The 19,022-nt window shown below is 50.0% G+C and overlaps 1 protein-coding gene across 1 annotated transcript in view; it reads left to right on the forward strand.

The window, feature by feature from the left end:
• Positions 1–19,022, forward strand: part of BCAS1 (brain enriched myelin associated protein 1) — a 68,792-nt gene that overhangs the window by 13,221 nt on the left and 36,549 nt on the right. The window contains exon 4 of the mRNA XM_036245287.1: positions 6,666–7,237. Within this exon, the coding sequence (XP_036101180.1) occupies positions 6,666–7,237 (572 nt within the window). The remainder of the gene's footprint in view (positions 1–6,665; positions 7,238–19,022) is intronic.

Below are 19,022 nucleotides of genomic sequence, written 5' to 3' on the forward strand. Positions count from 1 at the left end.
AAGCGCTTGCCGTCTTCCTTTGTATTCAAACATGATTCTCTTTTTGCAGCTCTTAGCGTGTTGTCATCTCTTCCCCCTCCTCCTCGGGGGTGCGGGCGGACTGTCTGAACTTGAAGGTCCTGGTCCCACAACGGCCACGGGCGTGATCCAGTCGCTTCACACGTCCTCAAACTCCCAAATTTCGGGCAAGATTCACCATTTCTCTTTGCAAGGAGCGTGCACTCGATTCCATTTTCTTTGTCCTTCATCCTGACCCACTAGGGCATTGCTGAGGAAGGGAGATTGGAGTGGGGAATCGTTTTCATATGCGGGCATTCCACGTGTGAGTAAAATCACGACGACAGGGTCCGCGGCCCTTAGGAACTGGGGGCTTTGGGGAATGGGTTCTCAGAGGGTCGGAGCTTCCCCTCTGCCACCACTGTCACAGCCGTGGTCTCTGAGTGCTTGGCATCAGGTTCCCGGAACTCTGTTATGTGTGCCCATCGCTGCTGGGCATGCGGGGGGCGCAGCCGAAACAGAAACAGTGCGAGTCTCTGTCCACGCGGGGCCTCCATCCGTGAATCATGAGCCGACTTCAGACAGCAAGGGACGCTCTGCCACCCAGAGCGGAGGGGTGAGTGGAGGTTCCTTCAGGGAGGGTGCTCCAGGAGGCCTGGCCGAGGCCGAGTGACGACAAGGTGGTCATGGGAAGGTCTCTGGGGAAGCGTGACCAGGTGGAAAGAACACTTAGGGCGAAGGGCTCCGGGTGGGAACTAGGTTGGTGTGTGCACCGGGCGGGGGGGAGGAAGATGCCGGGATGAGCCGTGATCCTTGGTCGACTCGGGACTTGATTTTTCCGTGATGAGGCTCTCTTTGGACGGTTTTATGCAGATAAATGGCACGATTCGACTTCTACTTAAAACAAACCAAAAAATCATTTATGTTTTCCAGATGTGAGGAAACACAGGTTTTCTTTTTCTCTTGTGCACGGTTTTTGGGCGTGTTTTTGGAAGTCTGATTCTATTAACCAAACTGTGTCTGCTTCCTTCCTTCCTCTCTCCTCCCTCCCTCTTTCCTGTTTCCGCTTTGGGATCGGGCACAATGAGTTCAAATCCTGACTCCGCCGAGTGTGAGCTGGGCAATGTTAGAAAAGTGACTTGACTCCTCAGGGCCTCGATCTCCCCACCTGTGAACCAGGAGCATGACAGAACCTTGCTCGTAGAGTTGCCATCATAACGAAATAAAATGTTCTGGCCCTGGCTGGTTTGGCTCAGCAGTTAGAGCAACAGCCCGCAGACCAATGAGTCGCAGGTTCGATTCCGGTGAAGGGCACGTACCTCGGTGACGGTTCATCCCCCGCCCTGGTCAGGGTCGTGCGGGAGGCGGCCAGTCGATGTGTCTCTCTCACATCAGTGTTTCTCTCTCTCTCCCTCCGACTCTATCTGAAGATAAATGGAAAGATATCCTCAGGTGAGAATTAAAAATAAATAAATAGGTAAATAAATAAATAATAAATAATAAAATGCTCTGGTTACATGGAACATCTACCATCATGTATGACACATGAATACTAGATTTGTTTCACAGTTGTACCAAGGGACAATTTTAGCTTCGGTACCGGAAAATAAACGAGCCCCCGCCCAAGTGGCTCAGTTGGTTGAGCACCATTTAGTAACCAAGAGGTTGTGGGTTCGCCCTGGCCGGTTTGGCTCAGCGGTTAGAGCGTCGGCCTGTGGTCCTGAGAGACCCGGGTTCAGTTCCCGCTAAGGGCACCTACTTCGGTTGCAGTTTGTCCCCGGCCCTGGTTGGTCGTGCGGGTGGCAGCCACTCGATGTGTCCCTTCACGTCGATGTTTCTCTCTCTCTCTGTTCCTCTCTCTCCCTCCCACTCTACCTGAACAAAAAAATGGAAAAATGTCCTCGGGTGAGGATAAAAAAAAAAAAAAAAAAAAAAAGAGGTTGTGGGTTCAATTCCCGGTCAGGGCACATACCTAGGTTGTGAGTTCGATTCCCGGTCAGGGCACATACCTAAGTTGTGGGTTCAGTCCCCGGTCTGGGTATGCAGGAGGCAGCGATCGATGCTTCTCTCTCACATCAAAGTTTTTCTTTCTCCCCCTCCCTTTCTCTCTCTCTAAAAAAATTTTAAAAAAATAAAATGTTCGCTAAAAAGCTGATAATCCTTCCTCGGAAGTTCTGAACACTGTAATGCACATTGTGCGCGTATTGTTTTGGGTACAGAATTAGAAGGCTGAGGAAGCATTTTGGACTAAGAATACTTGGTGCTTGAAAAGGATACTCATTCCTGAAGCTTCTCTTTCTCCTCAATTTCCGAGGATACATTAATTCATCCCATTTCTATTTTTAAAAGTCTCCACCGAGCACTAAGTCGGTAGGTTAAACCACCGGAAAAACTCCTTGTTCTAAGACAGATCTTTGTAGTCATGACAAAAATGTCACAAACCAACGGAGGTTTACTGAATATCCACCACAGACCAACTGCCGCGTTCAGTGTCTTGTAGGAAATACGTCATTTAATCCTGGAAATCACCCTTTGGGGAAGGCATTGTTATTCTCCTGCTCGTTTTATAGTCACAATGAGGCACAAATCTATGAAGTAACCTGACCAGGGCACGTATTTAATCAACGAGGACTTCAGAGTTAAGCCCAGGTCCTTCTGAGCCACAATCCAAGTTCCTTCACTATGACACCGAGCTGGCCCGGAGTAAGTCCTCAATCCCACGTCTAGATAAAGTGACGTTCTGAAAAAGGAAAACCACACACCAAATACACCATCTCTTTCCTGCACTGCAGAGATCAAAGCTCTCATCCCTCCTACCCACTGGGGAGCTGCCGTGCGCGTTCACGCGGTTCCTTTTCATCATCCTTAAATGCTTGCACATTTTTTTTTTCACGGAAAGTAAAACTCCCCGGTATGTCATCTGTGAATCTGCTTTAGGAGGAGACGTTCTATTGAAACCAGATTCAAGAGGGGCTTCTCCCAAGGCTTTTTATAGGAAGTGCAAGTTTAGTTCTGGTCGTCTGGAAGGAACATAGTGTTCTTCCCAGAGTAACGTGAAGAAGGTGTGTCAGCGATCCCCACCTTTGCAAGAGGATAAAACTTGTAACTCCAAGGGAAAGAGGATAAAACTTGTAACTCCAAGGGGTTTTTACAATTTTTTTTATTGATGGATTTTAGAAACAGAGGAATAGGGAGAGAGAGAGAGACATCAATTTCTTGTTCCATTTATGTATGCATTCATTGGTTGATTCTTGTATGTGCCCTGACCAGGGATCGAACCTGCAACCTTGACGTATCAGGACGATGGTCTAACCAACTGAGCTACCCGGTCAGGGCTCCAATAGGTTTTCTTCCTGCTCACTCACACAGATTGGATGTGTGTGTGTGTGTGTGTGTGTGTGTGTGTGTGTGTTATTATTTTAGAACATATTTGTTTTTAATGTTTACCTAAGGTCTCAAAGGACTATAATCTCTTTTCCCCAAGTGGATTTTTTCCTTCACTTTTACTAAGAAGACAACACGTTGGTGGGTGTTTTTTAACTTCTGCCCAGCTCCTTAGAACTCTCTTCACCTTCCTTCCTCCCATACGAAATGCCTTGTAGGCAGACGCGAGGGGCCTGGACACTGCTTCTCAGGGAGAGATCTGATTGCTGCTACTAGACCAGTGAAATAGGACTGACCAAGTCCCTGAAATTCTCTCCAAGGTACTGAGCATGTACTCAATTTTTTAACTGGCGTAAGTTGCGGGTGAGGGATTGTTGGCCCTGTAACAGTAATCAAGCTTCAGGCACAGCTGGATTCAGGTGTCCAAATGCTGCCATTGGCCATCTGCTCCCTGGATTTTTTGTCTCTGCTTTCATCTGTGTTTGCCCGCAGGTAAGCATTCCCAAAGATGATGGCCAAGGCCACCAGCTCCAAATATCCCCTACTTGTTCGTCCACCCAAGCACAAAGAGCAAAACTCCGTTCTAATAGGTTCAGCAAGAGTCACGGGGTTTCTTTCATTGGTCTTGCTTAGGTCCTGTGCCCACCTGGGAGGCGGGCATCTTAGCAAGGGAAATCGAAGGTCCAGGGGATGGGCGTGGGTGTGCACTCACCCAACTTTGGGGGACAAAGCATCATGGGGTGTCCCACCTAAGGAGTCCGGAGTCACACAACGTATCAAAAACACTTCTCTCCTTCTCTGATATCAAGAGCTATGGGCCACATCTGTTGTACCCTCTAAATGCATCCAAGTCTTGTCTAGATACCGGGATGTAAGAAATGTATCTTTTATCAAAGCAATATGTTGGCACTTTTTTAAAAAACCTGTCCACGGGAAGATTTTTTTCAGAGGCAATTTCCACAGCCCTGACCCTCCCTCACATACCGGTGTTGCTTTGGCTCCCAGCCAAGAGTGAGGAGGCGAGGAAGAAGGCAGGACCACATCAGTTGATGCTCTTGGCATTTTCAAAAGCCCTTCCTTGTTTTGAATCATACGCTCTCCCTTTTTGTCACCTGTCTCCTCTCCCCTGGCGTGGACCATGCCCACACAATGCAGTGACAGTCACTCCGACACCTCAACCACGGACTTGCCTCCTTGGCACCCCGACACACTCACCTGTCCCTTTCTCTCTCCCTCCGGTCCTCCCTGAGAATAAGACTGACCGTGACCGTGAGCTCCTGGACCGCAGGAGAGAGGCTAAGAAGAGCTAGAAGACATGGGCGGGGTTCCTGCAGGTGACTCCCCGGAGGTCCACGTTTATGAGGAGACCCTGGTGCTGGCCTCTGGTCTCGGGTCAGTTCCCCCTCTGCTCCTCAGAGCTTAGGGGGAGACCAGCTCTGCATGAGGCTACAGCTCTCTCCTTCTCTCTCTCTCCTTCTCTCTCTCCCTCCCTCTCTCCCTCCCTCCCTCTCTCTCCATGTTTGCTTATTCCTCACTCTAGACACTGGCAGATACTAGAGTTTGGCAAAAATCATTGCTAATGGGTGGACGTGTGTGTGTGTGTGTGGACATGTGTGTTCTTCACTCCATGTTAACACCCAGTATGAGTAGACCAAGAAGCCTCGGTCCCCCCCCCCCCCCCCCCCCGCAAACAGATACTAAGAAGTGACTCCACAAATGTAGAAAGCAGGATGCAACACTGGCAAAGGCCTGGCAGAAATCTTCAAAGTCACCACAGTATCTTGTAACTATCAAGACCTACTATGGAGCGCCGGCCGATTTCGTTCAGTGGTTAGAGCGCTGGCCCGTGGACCAGAGGGTCGGGCGGGTTTGATTCCCGTACCTGGGTTGCAGGTTCCATCCCTGGCCCTGGTCAGGGTCATGCGGGAGGCAGCCAATAGATGTCTCTCTCTCACATTGATGCCTCCCCACCCCTCCCTTCCACTCTGTCCAAAAATCAATGGAAAATCACCCTCAGGTGAGGATTAACAACAAAGACCTCCTGTGAAAAGGCAGGTGCCAGACCTCAGGAAGGTTCCCCCTTTAAAGACCGCAACGCCCTGCAAGGGAGCTGCTCATTCCCATTTGACAAGTGAGGAAATAAATGCAAACAGGTTAGTGACTGGTCCAAGGGCATTCCACTTATCAGCGGAAAATCTTGGTCTTTCACTGTGGCTCCAAACTGTGTGGCTTTTCTCCTTCCCCCTAAACACTGCACGGCCTTATAAAGGGGCCCAGCGGAGCGGGCGGGTGAATGAGGTCGATCAGGGCGCAGCACGGAGCCGCCAGGCGCTGCACGCCGCAGGGGACAGCCTTGGACGGGGAACCCGGATGTCCGATTCCTCGTGGGCTGGAGGTCTGGCTGGCCTTCGTGTGTGGACATCTGCTCTCGCCTTCCAAAGAGAAACTCCCTGCGTCTTCATCTTGAAAATCTGTTCGTAGTCTCGTCAGATTTCTCACCGTAGCCTCTCTGGCTGTCCGTTCTCCCACTCACGAGCCCTGAGCACAGGTAACGGTCCTGGTACTTCCTGAGGACTTACTCTGTCCCAGCACTGAGCTGGCTGTGTGTGTGAAGTCTGTCAACCCGTGGAATTGTCATAGCAAAGTGCCTCATTGTACCAGACGGTTGAGGCGCAGAAGAGGTGACTTGGATTCAAATAGACATTGGAGCTCAGTGATACTTGATATTCTCAAATATCAGTCATTTCCCCCCACCTCCCCGCCCAGGGGACATTTGGCCATGTCTGGGGACATTTTTAGTTGTCACATCTTGGGGCTGTTGCCGGCAACTGGCGGGCTGAGGCCAGGCATGGGGCCAACTACCCGACAAGGCGTGAGATGGGCCCATAACAAAGAAGGACCCGACCCAAATGCCCGGAGTCCCGAGGCTGAGAAACCTCCTCTCCAGGTGGAGCCCAAGCTCCCAGCCGCTCCTGCCTCCCGGCTGAAATCACGACCCTTTGCTCCCAGAGTCCCAGGACGACGCAGAGAGGTCATTGCCACCAGCCTCAGGAACAGCACCGGGGTGTACTTTCCCGTGCAGGGCCTCCTCCTCACTAACCTTCCGTTCCTCTGTCCCGGTAGAGGAGGGTCCACGGGCGTCTGGATCCCGCCTCCTGCTCCTGGTGGCCGGAGAACAAGGGGACCCACTTTGCATGGTGGCCTGGGTGCAACGGCTGCAGTCCGTTGTCCACCTGGAGTTCCTGGCGCGGCTGAGTGACCCCTGTCTGTGTTTGTGTTTACAGTCGACTTGGGAATAAGTGTCCGGGACGACAATGTGGCCGCTTCTTCCCCCGAGACCGTGGAGAGCCGCGCCGTCGCGGGTGCCAACGGAAAGAATCTTGGGAAAGAGGCCAACCCCGAGGCACCAGCTGCCAGATCGCGTTTTTTCTTGTCACTCTCTCGGCCTGTACCAGGGCGTACCGGAGACGGAGCTGAGGACCCAGCCAGGGCCCCAGGGGCGCCCCCTGTCCGCTCGGCCGCAGCGCCGGGGAACAAAGCCCCGAGTGACAGCATGGCCCTTCCGCCCGCAGCTGCCCAGGGGCACGACCCAGATAAGAACCCCGGCCAGACCCCCGCCCGCCGCCAAGTCCTCTCTGCCACTTGGGGCTCGGGGCCTCTGCCACCCGAGCCAGGGCGAGCGTCCCCCTCCAAGCCAAAGGACGCCAGCTTTTTGGACAAACTCTTCAAACTGGACAAGGGGCAGGAAAAGGCACCCGCTGTCGGCCACCAGGAAGCCAAGAGCCTGGCGCCCCCGGACCCGGCTGACGACCTTCCTGGACGCCCCGGGCCGTCGGACCATGTCCCCGCGGAGAGGGTAAGTGCTGAGAGCGACAGTGCATTTGTTCTTGGCGCGCGCTCAGGGGCGCCCCGCGGGGGCAGGATGCGGGCACTCAGGTTCCTCGAGGTGTCAGCCCTCGGGGGCCCCCCAGCAAACGCAGCGCAGCCGGTGCCTCTGCTCAGTGAGCAGAAACATCTGTGTGCCGACCAGCCACAGCTGCGCCGTTTGTTTTATGTGAAAGGCGGGAGGAGGCGAGTTACACAGGGACGAATCCATCCTTCCATCTATCAAGGGGAAGCGGGACGGGCGGTGTGGATGATCCATGGAGTCGGGAGGGGGGGCAGGAGGAGAAGAAAATGGGTCCTAAAAGCCTTCACTTACGCCCCAGCCCTCAGCGGCTGGGCTCCCGCACCGTGTGTGTCCAGGCTCTGCTTGGAACAGGGCATTTCTTACTCTGAATAGCCCGCATCGATCTCTATCTTTCGTAGGAAAGGGTGAGTTTAAATAAAGAGCTTACCGCTCTGGGCAGATTCTTTTATGCACTAATTCTTTTCCAACAACCTGGCGTCATACCTGTACAAAAACAGACGTCTTTTCAAGGAGCGTCCAGAGGCTGTTTTTCCTTCACACACTCCGCCTGGGCAAAGGAAGAGCATTTATTTGCTTTGAACCATGAAAATGTGTGTTTGTGTTCGAGGCAGAGAAAAGAGCTTCTTGAATAAAGAAGGAAATAAAAGCGAAGACTTGTCCTTTAAGGCACTTATGTCCTTCGTTAATGGACTTTTAAATAACAGCACTTCTCCGACGCTGGGATGAACTCCAGTGCCTCTAGTTGAGGTTGGAGCCAGGGGGAAATTAGATGGCTGAGTTTGTTTGTTATTCTATGGCCATGTGTCATGACTATCAATATATTTGTCTTAATAAAAGCCAAGTGCATGGCCAAGTTGCTCATAAGAACACTGGCTGCCTTTTTTTTTTTTTTTAATGTTTTTATTTCTTTCTTTTTTTGAGAGAGAGAGAGCAAGGGAGAGGGAGATAGAAACGTCAATGAGAGAAAAACATTGATCAGATGCCTCCTGCATGCCCCACACTGGGAACTGAGCCCGAAACCCAGGCATGTGCCCTGACCAGGAATCGAACCAGTGACCTCCTGGTGCCTGACGACACTCAACCAACGGAGCTGCACCGGCCATTTATTGAGCACTAACAGTGTGCCCGGCTCTGTCCTAAATACTGTCCATGCATTGTATCACATCACTCTGTGGTTGTAATGCATCGGATGGAGTGTCACGCATTATAGTGGACATATTAAACACCAGCTGAAAAATCTGAACAGGAAAAATTGGGCAAAGGTCACTAAGCACGTGGGCTTAGGTTTTTAACTGTCAGCATTCTCGCTGTGCCCGTGAAATTTGACTCCAAGAAATAGGATCTTCAAATTTTCCTTCAAAGGTTTGAAAAAGTGCCCTTCAAACAACCCCCTCCCCAAAGGCACCAATTCAAGAGCCAACAGAATTGCTTTCTGTGTGAGTCAAAGCAAGTCTTTGGATGTGTTCAGGTGTCGAGTCTTTGCTGCGTGTGACACAGCCCTTGCAGGTGAGGCCAGCCCCTGGGGTGGGCAGGACAGTGTCCCTGTCCTCAGCGAGTGTGTCGTCCCGCAGAGAAGCGGTATGAGAACCCCACAATTATGATGCAAGGTCTCAGGCTCTGCTGGGGAGACCACCTGCTGGAGAGGGTGCCCACACACAGGGATTAGCCTCACTGGCCCGGGAAGCAGCATATCTCTGTATCAGCCTGCAGCAGAACGTGACGTGTCTGGGGGCCACAAACTGGCCATCAGTATCGGGACTGTGTGAGAAACTAGGTACCACTTTACTCTGAGCAGGGAAACTGAGTCCAGGTTATCGGCCATGGGCTCCTACGGCCGTTCCGAGCTTGGGATTCATCAAATAGTCACACGTCTTGTTAACACGGGCCTCCCAAGTCAACTCGATGCCTGCTTTAGGGAAAGATTGGGGGTTTTTTTTGTGGCAAGACCCGTGTTTGGACCGGTGACTTAGTGACTCACCCAAATCCCCGTCTTAATTAAGGAAACCAGTCCAGCATCTGATCACGGGGCCTCGCACGCATGCAACTTCCCTCAATCCGTAGGAAAAGCGCAGAGACGTTTTCGAGTGGAGCTTGGCCAACCTGGCTCTCTGTTCGCATTGACGACTCTTACGGGGAGCACCTCAGTTTGACTGGAATGAGTTTCAACATGGGATTGGAGTCAGAAGATGGGGGCTGATGTTGAGAGCGTGACCCCTGTCTGCACACAGGCGACGTTTTGAAGTTATCCTCACCCCTCAGAAGACCCCAAAATGGTCACTTGCCTTCCTTTTTGAGTGAATCACTACCCTTAGATTCACTAATAAAAATTGCGTCTGTTTTGGGGACAGTGCCGATTTCCGTTCCCTGGGGGCAGGACCGGTGGGATTCGATGCCACTCTGCACGTGAAACACAGACACGTGTGGAAAACACGTGCCATGTTTTCCCTGCAGCCTGTGAGCTGGAGGACATGCAAACACACGTGTCTGCAAAGCGCCTTCACAATCAGCTTTTTGGTTGCTGGTTTCTCTCCTCTGATGTCTGGCCGCTCGGTTGTGAGCCTGCAGCCACAAAACAAACAAAACCAGCTGCTCCCCGAGTGTGCTGAGCAAGTGCAGCCTGCGAAAGTGACACGCATGACGCTCCCCATCAATGGCCTTCTTGGTGGGGGTGGCAGAGTGTGCATCAATGGTCAATGTATTGATTCAGAGTTCTTGGAGTAAATGACGCCTGGGCTCGGCCACGACCGCTGTCCCTCCCCTCCCACCCACGCAAGCCTTGCCCCCCCCCCCCCACTGCTGTGGAGTTCCAACCACAGACCCACCAGGCTGTATTGGGAGGAAGATGCTACCATTTCATTCTTGGGGGAGGTGTAGGGGGGACACACAAATCTCCTGTGTTTTCCGAACAACAATCTGATTTTTGTGCCTCGTAAAACTACATTCAGGGCATGGCAGAATTAAAACAAGGCCAGAATTCATGGACAAATGAAGCATTTACTACGTAGGCCAAAGGGAAGATAAATTAGATTCCCGGGAGGTCTCACAGAGCTGTGATTCACGCGAACCAACGTGTCCGCGAGGATAAGATTTCTTTTTAATTTCTCTCCCCTCTCAACAACTGAACCAAAGTGATAAGATCTGCATTGAAGACTCATCGCACGCACAGAATAAAAACTTGACCTTTACTGGTTAAACACACACACACACACACACACACACACACTACATTGCTGTTGTCGGCCAGACTTCCAGAAGTGTCTTTGTGTTGGGGGCAGGAGGCATGCCTCAAAAATGTCGTCAAACGCAGGTCCTGAGATGCAAATAGGAATATTCCTTTTCTTTTCAACGTGTGATCGAATTCTGCAGTTGTTATTTAAACACCCACCTCGTCCTGGTCCTTCAAAGATCATGCGATTTAGTAAGAGGCACCGTTTCTTAAAGGGGAACTGTGATAAGGGCATTGACCCGCAAATGGGTCCAGACCACTGATACGAAGAAAAATACTGGGTGGTTTGGCTTCCTCCTTTTATTCTCTGTCTTGAATATGCTCCTTTCAGGCTTTTATCCTCCCCCCAAAAAATGCTCTTGTTAGAGTTGGGCCACGTGGTTGGGCATATCTTCCAAGGTACAGTTCTTCTAGGAAATGCTGAGGTAGGCGTGTAGACCAAAGTTGGAAAATGGTTTTATTCGACCTATATACAGTGTATGAAATAATATTCTAATTAATTGATACTATTGTTACACTGGCAACGTTGACAATGTTTTAAAATTATGAGGTCTCGATACAACTCCCCATTTCAGACATTTCTGAGAAATGGGAAATCGTGTCTTGGGTTCCGAGATGGAACGTGCGTTGTGACTGTCCCTTGAGACGGGGCATCCACACGCCGATTCGCCCAGGTGCTCACCCTCCGCTGATCCCCAGCTGGGCAGCGGTGTAAAGTAGCTGTCCCTTACAACACTTGCTTTGTCATTTTCTTGCGCTAGAGTTGAGAGCAAGTTAAAATATTTACTTAAAAAAAAAAACAAAAACTTTCCTCCCTCCACAGCACTTACCACAATTTCATGAGACTTAAGGTGACCATCTGGTTAATAAACTGTAAATCCAGCCAGAATGTCCTTCGGTTGGCACGTGTGGAATAAATAAGAGACAGGAATACTTTTTTTAAGAATGTTTTTATTGATTTTTTTAAAGAGAGAGAAATTGATGTGAGAAACATCGACTGGCTGCTTCCCGCACGCCCCCTACTGGGGATGGAGTCCACAACGCAGCCATGTGCCCTGACCGGGACCTCAGTCCAAGGGACGGCGCTCAACCCACTGAGCCACACCGCCTTGCATGAATACTTTTGTTTATTCATTCAGCAAACATCTTGGCGCTTTCTCTGTGCCAGGAATGGTGTTGGGTCTGGGGTGACAGAACAATGTACCTCAAGGGTGCTTCCAACCTGTAAGCAAAAAACAAGACAATTAGTAAACAAAGCAAACAGTCCCAGAGTATGAAAAGGGCTATGAATGAAATAAACGACTTCGAGATAGAAAGCTGATCATTAAAATGTGAGATAGGAAGTTGATCATTAAAATTGGGTAGGAGAGCCCCGGCTAGTTTGGCTCAGCAGTTACAGCATCAGCCCTCAAAACAAAGGTGTCTCGGGTTCAATTCCGGTCAAGGGCACGTACCTGGGTTTCAGGTTCGATCCCCAGCCCAGGTTGAGGTCATATGGGAGGCAATCAATCAACGTGTCTCTCTTACATTAATGTTTCTCCCCCCCCCAACCCCCGACCTTCCACTCTGTTGAAAAATATCCTTGGGTGAGGATTAATTAAAAAAAAAAAAAAAATGGGTAGGGGGTAGGGTCAGGAAGGAGTGTGGTCTAATCAGAAATTCAGGAAAACATATGCGATGCCCCCCCGCCCCCCGTTCTGCACAGTTGCCAAACCGTTCTTAGAAAGCCTGCCACCTCGTTCCACCAGCATCCAAAACAGTTTTCCCACTCCTGGGAAGTGTTTGCTAAATAGATGACGAACGCGTTCTAGGCTCTGGGTTATTGGCTTTCGCATTTTGAAGTCGTTTTTTTTTTTCACGTTGGCTACTTTTGCTCTAATAAACGTGAAGCGCCATGTCGATACAGGCTGGAACTAAACATGGAACAGAGACCCTGCCACAGATCCCTTTGCCCGATGTGACTTGCCCTGGGCATGCTCTCCACCCACTCCGTGCCTACAGCCAATGTATGTTTCTGTTCCGTGTCGTACATCGTGGACTTTATTTAAGAGTGTGCTCTTAAAGAAAGCTCATTCCTAAGCTCATGTGTGCTCAGCACTGTCCCCAGCGTCATGACTGCTGCCCCACAGGAACCGAAAGAAAGGAAGAGGAAAAGAGTATCTTGCTGCTTGATTCCCTGCCCACGTTTCACTCGCCGCTGGAAATCAAGTTGACAAATTCACTTACCCCTCCAGCGGAGGCGTTGCTGGGAGAGAACATGGAAAACCCCCTTTTATAGGAAGCCAGTATGAATTGCTTTCTCTGATTGATTTTTTTCCACCCTCCGTCTCGGACCACGACGAGCAACGGGTTTATTTCATCGTATAACATCTCTGCATCGGTCAATACTGCAGAAGAATGAGGCCCGGCCATCAAGGTGTGCGTGAAGACTTCTACCGAGAGACGAGTTTCTAGCACCCTGAGGCTATGCCCGCAGAGTACTGTAGCAGGTGCTGATCTCAGGCTGTGCAGTAGAAAGCATCATACTGGACCACTGGCCCGGCCTCGCTCTAGTCAGTTAGAACAAGCAGATCAGATGCACGCCGATGCCTCTCTTCCCCCAAGAGGAGGGGAACAACGGGTGAAGGAGCATGTGTACCCCTGTCCCTGCAGCTTGCCTTCCCCTCGTGGACAACATCCCGGAGGACCACAAAAGTCTGCCTTCCACGTTTCAATATTTTTATGTTATCTTTTTGAGATCTCTGAGATCTCTGGGCGTTCTTAACCAGCTACCTGGATTGCTGGGAGGCTTGTTTCCACCATGGCGCTTGGCCCTTGGGCAGTACTCAGTTGTAAAGTCCTGAAACTATGAGCAATTTGACACCCAGGAACTCATTGAGAAAAGGGGCAAAGTGGCATGCCCAGGACTTTGTAATGCCAGCGTCGCACGAGCAAAGCCGGAAGGATAGAGAAGTTCCGACAGGACGGCTCTTATTATGATGTGGTCCCTTCCTCGGACGCCGGAGAAACGATGGCATAGCAACAGGATCACGGGCGTGTGAAGACAGGCCTGATATCATGTGAATCAAGAAGAGCAGGTTTCGCCCTGGTGGTTCGGCTCAGCGGTTAGAGCATCGGCCTGCAAACCAAAGGGTCTCGGGTGTGATTCCGATCAAGGGCCCATACCTGCATTGCAGGTTGAATCCCCAGCTCCAATCGGGGATTGTGCAGGAGGTAACCAATAGAGGCATCGCTCTCACATCGATGTTTCTCTCTATCCCTCCCTCCCTCTCTCTCTAAAAATCAATGCAAAAATATCCCTGGGTGAAGATTTAAAAAAAAAAAAAAAGGTAGAGCAGGTTTCAGAATAGTATTTACAGCGTGATCCCTTCGGGGTAAAACGATGCCTGACTCATAGTCATCTTTCCACCCGAAGAAGTCTAAAATGAAAAACTGTGCACTGTTAGCAGTATTTTCTTTCAGTAATGGGATAAAGGGGGAATTTTATATAACTCCTCTTTGCTCATCTATATTTCCTCTTGTTTATAAAAGGAAAAAGAACAACATACTGCCTAGCTAAGTTTAAAAACCAAAACAAAAAAAAACTACAATCCAGGTCATTTCCTGATTTCTCCACTAAGCTGTGCTATGAGGCTTGAGGTGTCCTGAGTTCACTAGAAATGGCAACAGAGGTGATTTTGCGCTTCTGGTAATTCCCCAACGATGCCACCCAGAGCCTGCGTGCCAAGTCCTTGCTCCGAAATCACACTGCCTTCCAAACATTCCCTTCGAGCTCGTGTGCAGTAACCTCCGGAAGGGGAGAGTTCGTAGTGGGTGGGCCGTTTTGGGGGCCCGCTCATAATTGACATTTCTAATGGTTATGCAATTTGTGTTCATCCCCCCCCCCTTTTTTTAACCAGGGGCTTAAAAGATGGGAATACGTTCTTACCAGTTGCTGTGAATGGGGCAGGGATAGTGGGGAAAATAAAAATATAAAATAGCTACAGCAATAGATCCTACTTAGGTGAGTTTCAGCTTTGTTGTAAAGCCAAGTCAAATAATAATAACATTAATTCATTAACGAAGACCAATCTACTTGGGACATTTTGATGTTCCACGCAACAATGCTTGGTCGGCGTTGGGTTTGGAGAGTCCCTGCTTACTTTTGAATGTGCCTTCCTTCCGAGGCGAATTGGAGGCGCTAATTGCATCTCCAAGAATGGACCAAATGCCACTTTTCCTCCTCAGTCTGACCGTGGCTCTCTGCAGGTGACGGTGCTCTCAGGAGGAAGGTAAAGACTTAATGACCGTCTGGAGACCGCTGCTGCCCAGCCGGCGGTGCCGTTTGTACCGTGGGGGCATCCAAGTGGGAGAGGAGACAGCTTTCCCTTTGCTCTCGGGCAGCATGTGGCCCAAATTTCTAGCAGATGGAAAGGAGCGGAGTAATGGTTTCTGTGCCGTCAACATTTCTCAGACAAATTTCCCCGTGTCCGACGGTACGTGAGGTTCCGGTGGAAAGATTCCACACGCAACCAGCGAGGTGCAATCACTGGGGGACTTGTAGGCGGGGCCGACGTTTATCACAAATGGTTCCAGACCAGGCCTTCCGAGCCTTGATCATCCTGCCTCAACTTAACACTTTCACTTTGACAACGTCGACTCTGCTTAAAGGAGCCCGGGATCCAGTCGATAACGGGCGGTTGAAAGAAGGCGCCCCGAGTTCCATGTGGGTTTTATCACAGACAATCAAATTAGGCGAAGGCGGCGCTATTTTTCAACATGACAAATTGTCATCATCGAACCCGTGTTCCTGTCTGTTTGCGCTTTGAAGTCAGCAGAAAGGAGAAAGATATATAGGCTTCCTCCGCACGGAGCAGAAGCAGGCTGACGTCAGGAACACCTGTCGCCCGAAGGAGGCTCCAAATGCTGGCTGGGGAACGTGTGCGGGTCCGTCTGCGATGTCTGTTCTCTGAGAACGATCTGGAGGCGAGAAGAATAGCAAAACCGTATTTGTCTTGAAGGCCAAAGAGCCTCCCAACAACCCCGTATTTAAGGCACAGGCCACAAACCGGGGCTGAGGGGTGAACCGTCTTCCAGCCAAGTCTAGGCTGGCCCTCGGGATATTTTTTTAAATTTGAATGAGTAGCCCACGTTTTGTTTTCACTGTAATTTTTCATGAAAATTAAGAAATGATGAAATGGGCCCTGGCCGGTTTGGCTCAGCGGTTAGAGCGTCGGCCTGCGGTCCAGAGAGACCCGGGTTCGGTTCCCGCTAAGGGCGCGTACCTCGGTTGCAGTTTGTCCCCGGCCCTGGTTGGTCGTGCGGGTGGCAGCCGCTCGATGTGTCCCTTCACATCGATGTTTCTCTCTTCTCTCTCTGTCCCTCTCTCTCCCTCCCACTCTACCTGAACAAAAAATGGAAAAATGTCCTCGGGTGAGGATAAAACAAAAAAAAAGAAATGATGAAATGGTATCCTTGCCTACCAATGCCACCCAACAGATAATCATTGTTTGTTTTTATTGATTTTAGAGAGAGACAGAAACATCGATGAGAGAGAACATCAACTGGCCGCCTCCTGCATGCCCCACACTGGGGATCTGGCCCACAACCTGGGCATGTGCCCTGACCAGGAATCGAACCGGCAACCTCTTGGTGCATGGGTCGACACTCAACCATTGAGCCACACCAGCTGGGCATTCTTTGTATTTTTAAATGTATCCTTCTAGGGTTTCTTTGGACATACACAAAGTAAATACAAGCATAAGTTCTTCTTTCTTTTTTGTTTTTTGTTTTTGACTCTGTACACTCTCTCAGCTGATGCTGCTTTTCACGTCTGTACAGAGAGCTCTTCTCTCTACAGCCGTACTGCTTCTTCCTTTGCAATACCTACTGGAGTTTTCTCTTGAATGGATGTACTGAGAGTATTTAACCAGGACCTTCCTAATGGCGTGTGGCTGGTTTCCAAACATTTGCTGAGACCTCGCTGCAGGGACTCACCTCGTACATTTGTTATTTCACACGTGTGTGAATGGAGGGTCAGCATCAGCTCTTAGATGTGATGTTTCTGGACAGAAGAATGTATTCTTTTCTTGACTTTCAGTCAATAACGCTGAAATGTCAGCCCTTCATCAGGGCTGAATTAATTGACACTGAAAACAGCATTGTCTGAACGTGTGCCTGTGTCTCTTTCTGGCTCCCAGAGGAATGCTTCCAAACATGTGGCCGTTTTCGGTCTCAATCTTTCTTATCGTAACTTCTGGGTTTTTAGTCCGTTGCAAAAGGCTTCTTGATCCAAAATTATAGAAGACTTTTCCCATGTTTTCTTCTAGTATTGTTACTCATTTGGATTTTATCCTATTTTATGATTGACTAATGACAAGTTAAATTTTTTTTCAGATGGTCACCTGTTGTCCTGACATCATTTATTTAAAAGTCCTTCTTCGCTTTGATAGATGTGAAGTGTTACCTTTATGATACGCTACATTCCCATATGTCTTTGGGTAAACTGTGTTGTATATGGATGATGACGAAAATGGGAACAATATATAGCAGGGAAAAGGAATAGAGGCAAAGGAAATTAAAATAGAAAAACCTTTGGCGAGAAGATGATATTGCCCTAGCCAGTTTGGCTCAGCGGTTAGAGCATCGGCCTGCAGTCCAGAGAAGATGATATTTAAGTAAACACCTGGAGGAAGGGGGATGACTGAGGCAATGCAGTGTGGTGCTTTAAACAAGCTTATAGGCCCGGCCGGTGTGGCTCAGTGGATGGAGCGCCGTCCCATGGACTGAGAGGTCCCGGTTCGATTCCCGGTCAGGACACATGCCCAGGTTGCAGGCTCAATCCCCAATAGGGGGCGTGCAGGAGGCAGCCAATCAATGTATCTCTCTCACATCGATGTTTCTATCTCTCTCTCTCCCTTCCCCTCTAAAAAAACCAATGAAAACATATTTCATAAAATAAAATAAACAAACTTTTTGGCCCTGGGTAGAGTCAACCTTGATACACCAAGGTTGCAGGTTTGATCCCCAGTCAAATCACATACAGGAATCAACCATCAACCGGTGAATTCATAAATAAGTGGAACAACAAACTCATATCTCCCTCTCTCCCCCCCGCCAGTCAATGAAAAAGCTTTTTGCCCCTGAAATCATTTGAGTGTGGGGTCACATCCCAGCTCTACTCTGTGACCACAGACAAGTTGTTCGTTCTTCTCATGCATCAGTTTATTCATCAGTAAATACGAAATTACAAATAGTACATACTGCATGGGGTCGTTCTAAGCATTAAATGAGATGTTTCACTAGCTTGGCATTGAGCCTGACACATGAAGATGGGCCATGTTTCTTATCGTCATGGACACTTTTCCTTCTCATTACGCGTTCCTAGAACAATCATGGCTGCAGAATACTGCACCGCGTGCGCATAGGTAACCCTCACACGTTCACACCACGCGCTGCCTGATCTCCCTATTCCAGACTTTCTCGTGGGTCTTCGTCCTTACCCTTCCAGCCCTGCCCTAGAATGCTTTTTTTTTTTTTACTTTTTAACCTTGAAATGAGGGTTGATTCACATAGTTGGTGCCTGGCTGATGCAGGGCAGTTCTGTTCGGAAGCTCTGTGCTGTTAGACGACACTTTGGCTGAGAGAGGCGGCTTTTTGAGAGAATTCTTTCCGGTCAGTGTCCGTGGGCATTTTCAGGTTGCCAGCCTCTTCCTTCCAAGTCCCTGCACCTGGGGAGTCAGGAACGGGAGAGCATCTTCAGGCGGCTGGGCAAGTGCCCCAGGGAGGCTGGAGGGCTCCTCTCTTCCTGAGCTCTGGGGCGCCCTGTCCCCCCAGCCAGAGTTCCTTTCTTCAGTGAAGAAGTCCTAGGGTCCCCTCACCCTCATTCAGAGGAGACCCACTGTGGCAGCTTCTCCCTGACGCCAGCCTTGTCCATGCAGACCCGACCTGGTCCATGAGGATCACCTGACGTTCTACCAGCTCATTTCCTTTTCAGTTGACTTTGCTGCATTCCGTGTTATTTCCGAGAAGCTCAGTACATGCTCCTTTGTGTTTAGTCCTGGGAAGCAGGGTGACCTAGACGTAGACCCTTCCATTCCCTGTGAGCACTCGGGCCCCAGCCCATGAGCTGTGAGACCAGAGAGGCCCAGAGAGCTGACCCAGCCTCAGGGTCCGAACCTTCCAGAACAGTTGTCTCCCCTGCACCCCCCACACACAGCCTCTTAAAGAAGCCCGTTCCCTCGTCTTCTTCAGTTTCTCCCTCTCAGTCTGCATTGCCTGAGTCGTGTGTTACGTTGATTGGTTTATTTGTATTTGGGGGGAGTCAGCGACTCAGCTCTCCCTCACTTCACCCCCCTCTAGGTCAAGCCCCCACGGTTAACCCACAGCCCAGCACGGGGCTGCCTACCTTGGACGTGTTTTGTGTACCACCTACCACCCCTGCCAATGAACCGAACAGCCCTGCAGACCCCCAGTCGTCCCCTAGGGGACCTTCCAAGTGAAATCTTCCTTTTACGTGTAAGAATA

The sequence above is a fragment of the Molossus molossus genome, unplaced genomic scaffold (genome assembly GCF_014108415.1).
Source record: "Molossus molossus isolate mMolMol1 unplaced genomic scaffold, mMolMol1.p scaffold_m16_p_6, whole genome shotgun sequence".
In the NCBI taxonomy this organism is placed as follows: domain Eukaryota; kingdom Metazoa; phylum Chordata; class Mammalia; order Chiroptera; family Molossidae; genus Molossus; species Molossus molossus.